Raw genomic sequence first — 8,713 nt, 5'->3', positions numbered from 1 at the left:
TTGTTAATAGGCTATCAGATGAATAGGCTATGAACTGAACTGAGTTCAACACAACTGAACTGAGTTATCGGTCGGCGACCCATTTCCGCCAATCATCTGACATGCGCGCGCGTTTGTGCTCCAGTCTCTTCGTCTCCGAACCCGTCGATGCGAGGGCGGCGCTCAGAGCCAGCGAGGCCCCGGCTGGCCCCCTCACCCACAAGATCAGCAGCAGCATCACGTACCACTACCACCCGGACCCCCACACGCCCCCTCCCCCGGGCCCCTCCCGGTCTGACACAGGGGGGGGTCCCCCGCCGGCCCCCACCCCCCCCTCGCCGGCCCCCCGCACCCTGGTCCTCTTCCTCCCCTGGCTGGGCGCCAGACCGAGGCCTGGCCAAGTACGGGCGCTGTACCTGGGGCGCGGCATGGACGTGCTGACGGTGGAGAGCGGCGCCCGGCTCTTCCTGTGGCCGTGGGGCTGGCTGTACGGCCGGGACTGCTCCGCCTCCTGGAGCAGCCCTGGCTGCAGCGACGCCCCTGCTGGTGCATGCCGTCTCCATCGGCGGCTACACCTTCTCCACGATGCTGAGCCACCTGGCCCAGGGTCCCGAGAGGTACGCCCGCATCACGGAGCGGGTCCGAGGGCACGTCTACGACAGCATGGTGGCCGGGAGCCTGGAGCACATGGCCGCAGGTGAGGGGCCGTCGACCAATGAGGGGCCGGGGCGGGCTCTGGGGGGCCGGGCTCGTGGGGGGGGGGGGGGGGGGGGGGGCTCGGGTACTTTTGGGGTTTGATACGCGGTTTGATACGCGCTTTGAGCCGCTGAATCTTTAATGCCTCGGCTGAGCCACCCTTGGGTGAGAACAGAACTGCTAACTTCGGGTAATCCCTCTGGCTGGGTTTCTCAGTCTGGAGAAATGTTGTCCGGTGTCAACTGGGGGTCAAATCGACCAAAACGGGAACAAAGCTAGGGCGAAGCGGAAACTAGCGTTCCTTATCACAGCACTGATACCCACCGATGGTATCACCCTAAACAAGCAACATTAGCCAAAGTTATGGCAGGTTTGTTTTGCCGACTTTGTTCTGTCTTGCAGAAAGCATCCGATCACCAGACCCTTATGCATCGTGGTAAAGGAGTGATTTGATCAAAATGAATAATCTCTCTAAAAATAATATCCTACTGTGGCCAGAGCATGGGATGCCTCGGGTCGAAGCAGCAGTCACGTGGGGTCTCTCCTGGCGGGGGGGGGGTCAGCTGCAGTGGTGGAGTCTAGAGCCAACATGCGTCACAGCGGCTGGCTTAATAGAGAGTCCAAAATAAATGAAGGTGTTAAATGTTCTCCTCTGGCTCAAGAATATTAATCTTGGATACAAACCATGTTCACAGTTTCCTAATCCTGCCCCTGTAGCAGCAGGGAAGAGGTTGCATTTGTAAGTTAAGCCTTAAATTGTGTCCACAGTTAGAGTGGAGACAATGTGATCAGGTCATACAAATAGAGTACCACGAGTTGTCATGTCCTCTGCTCGCGATCTTCTCTTGGTACTGATGTACTCATGGTTCAACCTGGCTCTCACTTTGTAGGTTAGCATTATAACATTGTAGCTCTGTCTTTCATATACTCAGAGAGTGTCTCTAGTGTCAGACTGAAGTAGCCTTCAACACAAACAGTGTTACTGATGGCCTTTCTCTCCCTCGCAAATTCACGTTTGGAGATTTTCATATGCAGAATAAACAAAGAAAAGCAAACAAAAGATATAAATCAATCTCCCTCTCCCTCTCCTCCCTCTTTCCCTTTCCCTCCCTCCTTCCTCTCTCTCTCTCTCTCCCCTTTCCCCCTCTCCTTTCCCTCCCTCCCTCTCTTCTCTCTCTCCTCCTCCCCCTCCCTCCTTCTATTTCCCTCTCTCACTCTCCTCTCTCTCTCACTCTCTCTCTCTCTCTGTCTCTGTCTCTCTCTCTCTCTCTCTCTCTCTGTCCCTCTCTCCCTCCCTCCCTCTCTCCCTCCCTCTCTCTCCCTGCCTCCCTCTCTCTCTCCCTGCCTCCCTCTCTCTCTCCCTCCCCCTCCCCCCCCTCTCCCTCTCCCCCCTCTCCCTCCCCGTTTCTCCCTCTCCCTCTCTCTCCTCTCCCCCCTCTCCCTCTCCCTCCCTCCCCCTCTCTCCCTGCCTCCCTCTCTCCCCTCCTCCCTCCCCCTCTCCCCCCTCTCCCTCTCCCCCTCTCTCCCCCTCCTCTCCCTCCCCCCTCTCTCCCTCTCCCCACTCTCCCTCCCCCCCCTCCTCTCCCTCCCCCCCTCTCCCCCTCTCCCTCCCTCCCTCCCTCCCTCCCTCCCTCTCCCCCTCCCCCCCCCCCCTCCTCTCTCTCTCTCTCCCTCCCTCCCTCCCTCTCCCTCTCTCTCCCTCCCTCTCTCCCTCTCCCCCTCTCCCTCCCTCCCTCTCCCTCCCCCTCCCCAGGCCTGGGTAAGACTCTGTTTCCCCGTCTGGAGTTCCTGGTGAGGAACGCCGCCCTGTTCTTCTTCTGGCTCTTCCGTCGCCACACGGCCGACTTCTACGACAGCGGCGTGCACGTGTTCCGCAACAACCCCGTGCGCGCGCCGGCGCTCTTCTTCTTCTGCGACAACGACGTCATGTGCGACCCGGTCGCCATGGAGACGGTGATGGAGCTGTGGCGGGGGCGGGGCGTGGCGGTGGACCGCCGCCGCTGGCCCGTGTCCGTGCACGCCGCCCACCTGCGGTGCCACCGCGACGAGTACCTCGCCGCGCTCGAGGCCTTCCTGAGCTCGCTGCCGACGACGCCGCTGGCGGCGGCGGCGTCGGCAGCGAGCTCAGGAAGGCCTCGAGCGCTCACGGACGTTGTTTAGACACGATCGACGCGCAAACACGGGGGAACGCCGGGAGTCAGAAGCTGTGAGGTCAGTCGAACGGGGGTCGGTTTAGCTCTGGAAGCAGGGGCGGGTTAACCGGAAGGTTGCTAGTTCGATCCCCCCCCACGTACATGTGTCGAGGTGTCGCCGAGCAAGTTCCCGAACCCGACTGTCTCCGGATAGGCCGGCTGTCGCCTTGCACGGTTTGACTCCGCCGTCGGTGTGGGAACGTGTGCACTGAACCTTGTAAGTCGCTTTGGATAAAAGCGTCTGCTAAATGCCCTCAATGAAGAACGGGAAGGTTTGGCACGCCGCCTCAATCCAAACGGCGTCCGACTGCACTCCCAGCCTCCCATACCGTCCGTTGTTCCGTGAACAACGGAACAATGCAAACGACGAAGTCGTGCAAACGCAGACCTTTGGTTGTTAGGTTCTCTGTCCCTTGTTTGAGGCTTTCCATTTCATTTTAAGTTTTTATCTGTTATGCAAACCGAAACCACTGAAGTTTCAACGTTTTATGTGTATTGTATTTAACATAGATAATGTTAATTTAATATTTATATACAAACCCAGGTAGTACAATTTCCATCAGTGGCCAGTGTTGCTTTATGTTATTTGACTTATTATTAAGAGCATGACAAAGTGTCTTTTGAATGGAACTTTTAAATGTATGTGTTTGCTAACAATTTACAATAAGAGTACATTGATAAACGTAGTCAGAAAGCTGTTGAGAACTCTCAGAGCAGGTTACCTTGAATTGGGCATGTGTCACTGTTTATTTGTCATGATATAGTTCTCTATATGCCTGCTTAGTTTGCACAGAGAAAGATGCTGAGAAATGCTGAGAAATTGCCCACTTGTATGAAATTGTTTTAATTCCTTGACATAATTGCACATCCGCCAATCAATATGTCAATTCATGCAATGAGAGATCACAAATAAAAAAATATTTCTTGAATAATGGCTTTCTGGGATATCTGTCAGGTGTTCAGGGATATAAATACTAAACCTCTGGGCATGTTTTGAACATTCTTCATTCACATGACAGAAGTCTTTTTTTCGAGTTGCGCTGCAGTGATTAAAAAGTAAGTGGATCAAGTTTTGCCAACTAAAAATAAAATACTGCCCCGATGAAGAGGGTTGTGGGGGACCGCAGTCCTAGGTCTGGTGTAGATCAGAGCGTCTTATACCGGCGGTCGATAGCGATCATTGACCACCTATCACTTATTTTAGGTTTGACAAACAAGTGGATCGGTTAAATCTCACTCCAAGGTTTCCTGAGAAAATTGCAGCCCTGCACCGAGACAATCAAAGTCCATTCCCAAATCATAAAAAACAGAATTCAAGAAAAGGGAAATAAGATATCAAAATCGACATGCATTGCTATTGCAGACTTCTCCGACCATCGGACATCTGTCGGAATAGTCCCCGGCAAAGCGACTGGAAGGGTTCCCTTTAAAGTGTCGGGCGGCGGTCAGAACCCCCTCATCAGCTGTCAGCAGACGCCCAGCTGGCCCGTGTGGCGCAGTAGTTCCTCGAGGTACACCTGGACCTTCCTCAGGCACTCGTACCAACGGGTCACCGGAAAGCGCTCCTCCCCGACCAGACGGGCTGGTCCGCATCGAGGAGGCAGTGCAGGGTCTCGGCCAGGTGGCGCACGAAGCCTTTCAGGCTGGACACGTCGGCCTCGATCTGGGCCAAGCCGAGCCCCTTGAGCTCGGCCTCCAGCAGGGAGAGGTACTTGCTGATGCTGTTGAGGTCCCCGATGGTAGGGGGGTCCGGGATCGGGGGGCTGGCCGCACCCTGAGGGGGGAACGCATCCATGGTTGTTACGGGTTCTTTGGATTGTGTTTCATTTTGGGATTGTTTTGGAGCATAATGGGTTTGTTTTCAAGAGAAAGGTGGCATCAAATACAGAACTGTAGACACAAAAATACACACAACACAGCAGAATACACACCGACACAGAAGAATATGCACACCGACACAGAAGAATACACACAACACAGCAGAATACACACAACACAGAAGAATACACACCGACACAGAAGAATACACACACCGACACAGAAGAATACACACCGACACAGAAGAATACACGCGCCAACACAGAATACACACACCGACGCAGAAGAATACACACAACAACACAGCAGAATACACACCGACACAGAAGAATACACACACCGACACAGAAGAATACACACAACAACACAGAAGAATACCCACCGACACAGAAGAATACACACACCGACACAGAAGAATACACACAACAACACAGCAGAATACACACAACACAGAAGAATACACACCGACACAGAAGAATACACACACCGACACAGAAGAATACACACAACAACACAGAAGAATACACACCGACACAGAAGAATACACACACCGACACAGAAGAATACACACCGACACAGAAGAATACACACACCGACACAGAAGAATACACACAACAACACAGAAGAATACACACACCGACACAGAAGAATACAAACTTAACAATAAACATAGGGCAACATACACATTAGAAAAAACTATACAAGACGGATACACCAACACAGTTTGTCAACTTGACTGTTGCATTGTTTTTCCAAATAAGTTCTTCTTTGATTGCAAATGTGTCATTATAAATATTTAATTTTGTTTTGGTTTGCAAACTTTCTATTCCAGGCTCTCTATGGGCTTTGATCAACACATATTCATTCTTTGACCCTTCACGTACCAATGTTAAATAAACAGGCTTCTTGCATTAAGCAGCATGTAACTAAGAAGGAGGGATACAAGTTAAGATGCAGATCGTTAAAAGTAGTCATTACTGTGTCACTGACATGACATAGTAAGCTATGGTGTAACGATCGCGCCCCATCCCTACCATGGGACCTATTCTACTGATGTGCACCAGAGTGGTCCGGGCGATGTAGTTGATGGTGTTCTTCGTGGACTCTGCCTGGGTGGGGAGAGCTGTGCAGGTGGGTAACATCACCACAGAGACCCACAAGAGCTCGCCGTACACGACCATTCTGGGAGGAATAGCGAAAGATTAAAAGCTGCAAAAAGGATTTTCAAATGAGCAGGAACTTCCCTCTCTCTCGCGTCGCCACATATAGTCCATGCCTGGTCTAATTGGCAATTTAAAAAATCCAATAATCCCAAACATATTTCACATTAAATACATAGACGTATTGTATTTTCTTTTTTGTTAGTTATTGGTAAACTATTAATACAATTTCAAAAGAGTTAACAGCAGAACACACTGAAGTATAAAAACACATGTACAATTAAATAATAGGTTACTGTAAATATATATAATTTGCATTAACTGTTAGTAATAGTGATATTATAATAATATAATGAAATATAATAGTTATATTATTCACATAAGGATAATTTTGATAATAATTCAGTGCATTCAATGGTGATAACCTTTTTTTTTGCAGTCACAAAGTACAATTATTTTACTTTTTCCAACAAATATATTTCAATATAGAATCCATAATACAAACTTTACATATTGAATAAAAAGTAGATAAAGTAAATACAAAGAAGCCTATAAACAAAGTACTCTTTTTTAACCAGCCTATCGTGTGTATCGCAGTACAGGCGATCATAACCATACCTGCTGTCCCGGGAGTGTTGTCCGTCCGTCTGTGAGGGGTGAGCATCAGCATATAGACCACCTATCACCAGGCTTCTCCTCCTTTAAATACCCTCATAAAGCCAACGGGTGATTCATTAATGGAAGTCCTTCATGACATATGATCTCTCCCACCCCTCTTCCTACGCTCTCTCCCCCCCCCCCCCCCCGCCATTGTACATGAACCCAAAACTTAATCGTCTTATTTGTTAATCGAAAGGTCGCCTCTTTAGTCCAGAATCCTCAAGTTTACTATGTTATTTCTCTCAACTCACAGAAATAATAGTTATATGCTACAGGAAACGGTATCTTTGTCACACACACCGATGCTTTTTAGCCTACCAGTACAGTTAAGGTAACTTTGTGTGTGTGTGTGTGTGTGTGCATTACTTCATAGCTCTGTGGAAATCCTTCTATGACAAAGCCGCAAAATATCTCTTCCCTTAATGTTGTGGTCCCAGGCCATGAGGCCTTACTGGAAGCAATGACCAACCAGGTATTCCAATGAATGTAGCATTAAAGGACTTTTTAATACCCCAGTATTTCCTCTGTTTTCTGTCTGCACATCTTATCGATTTGTTAGTTAAATTTGTTCTGTGAGGCAAAGTTTGGCTCTTTTTTTCGGACTCGTTCATTCAGATTAACAAATCTTTTTGAGTCAGATCGTAACATTAACACATGTGCAAATCAAACAACGAAAGAACGAGATGAACAATCCACTCACAGATACAATTCGTAATGTGTATTTGTTGAAAAGGAACGAATCGTCATGAATCGCCCATCACTACTATATGCTAATTTGGGTCACACAGTTGCACAGCCAGTTAGAGATGCATAACAGTGTTATTTTTTATTCTGAAGGTCTCTCACCTCACTAGCTCAATCTTACTCATTGTGACATTATGTGCATACCGTCACGATCCTACTGTTGAGTAGCCTAATGTAAAGCTGGTGGGTATGTGGTTGTCATGGTAACTGTGGGAGTGGCTCCCTTGATTGGCCTTGATTATGGTCACCTGACGGATCCAAGATGGCGGACAGAAGCAAGATGGTGGCTGGATAGACAGCATGGTGCCCAGACTTGGTGACGCTCAGAAACCAACCCAAACAATGTAAATCCTATCCGCCCTCATAAAAGGACAACACCAGGATTTAAGGATTACCACGGGAAACGTGACCTCCCCTTTGTCATGTATGTTTGTCAAGTGTTCGTCTATGTTATATCTCAAACATTAACAGAACGGGACAGGCTCCCGTTCACCCCAATGCTTGGGCTATCCCTCAACAAGAGAGAGAAGGACCAGAGCTCGCCAGGAACCCAGGTGAGTCACTACTCAGGTGGCCGGCAGCTAGTGGCCTGCCAGCTGTGGTTTTCTACCACTCAGTCTCGACTCCTGCCTAGACAGAGAAACGTTTTCAATATACCAGTGGGGTCGTGACAATATCATTAGCCGAGATAAACCATCCTGATATTCACGTTTACGTTTCGCAATGAATCAGTCTGGCATTGCTGAGGAGTTATTGATTTCCAGCTATGGTCCGACCACCTTGTTCAAAAACAAACCCTGCAGAGCGACGCTCTTGACAAGTAAAGCAAAACCATATGGTAGGCTAATGTGGAAAAACTTGCGTGCAGTTGTCTGTGATTCTTTAAATTAGTATTTAATCATATCCGATGAATCTTTGATGTTGAGCAAACCTTTCGCACTATTGCTCAACTCTCCTGGGGAGCTTCATCACTGTATGCATAAACAAACCAAATGCCCAGGGGTCTCATTTGTAACCGTTGCGTATGCACAAAACGGGGCTGTAATTGATGTACGTGACTTTCCACGCCAAGGTTGTGATCTATAAAAAACCAACTTGACGGGAAAATGTGCGCAGCCCTAAGCAAACTCTGACCCATGTGTACGCATAGTTTAGAGGAAAAGGAGAATTGGCGACACAGATGGTGTGGTGGTGAACTGAAGTCAGACCGAAGAATTGTAGAGTGAGAAGAAGGATTATGTTTTATCATCGCCCTTCATAAATTTAATTTCAACCCCTATCATGCGTTAAATCTATGTAATCAGAATAATTTAAGTCAACCTCGTTATTTCTCAGTTATAACTCCAGAAACATCTCCTTAGAATAGAAATAAAAAAAAATTCTCTATATATAATCCCGTCACTTCATACTGTCCACTGACGGCGCGACTGCATGGAATAAAGCATCTGTCCAACATGTGTCAAT

General features: G+C 48.7%; 2 protein-coding genes across 2 annotated transcripts in view; one reads left to right on the top strand and one right to left on the bottom strand.

The window, feature by feature from the left end:
• prrt4b (proline rich transmembrane protein 4b) overlaps nt 1–1,928 on the bottom strand; it is a 33,004-nt gene extending 31,076 nt beyond the window's left edge. Inside the window, exon 1 of the mRNA XM_030341316.1 lies at nt 1,908–1,928. The gene's annotated coding sequence lies outside the window, so the exon portion shown is untranslated. The remainder of the gene's footprint in view (nt 1–1,907) is intronic.
• LOC115532662 (uncharacterized) overlaps nt 1–3,796 on the top strand; it is an 18,649-nt gene extending 14,853 nt beyond the window's left edge. Inside the window, exons 2-4 of the mRNA XM_030342541.1 lie at nt 125–271; nt 429–676; nt 2,429–3,796. Coding sequence (XP_030198401.1) covers nt 125–271; nt 429–676; nt 2,429–2,835 — 802 coding nt within the window. The 3' untranslated portion in view covers nt 2,836–3,796. The remainder of the gene's footprint in view (nt 1–124; nt 272–428; nt 677–2,428) is intronic.
• Nucleotides 3,797–8,713: the final 4,917 nt, after the last annotated feature.

The sequence above is a fragment of the Gadus morhua genome, chromosome 19 (genome assembly GCF_902167405.1).
Source record: "Gadus morhua chromosome 19, gadMor3.0, whole genome shotgun sequence".
Lineage (NCBI taxonomy): Eukaryota > Metazoa > Chordata > Actinopteri > Gadiformes > Gadidae > Gadus > Gadus morhua.
The sequence above is the reverse complement of the archived record's forward strand: the minus strand, read 5'-3'. Positions and strand labels throughout refer to the sequence as shown.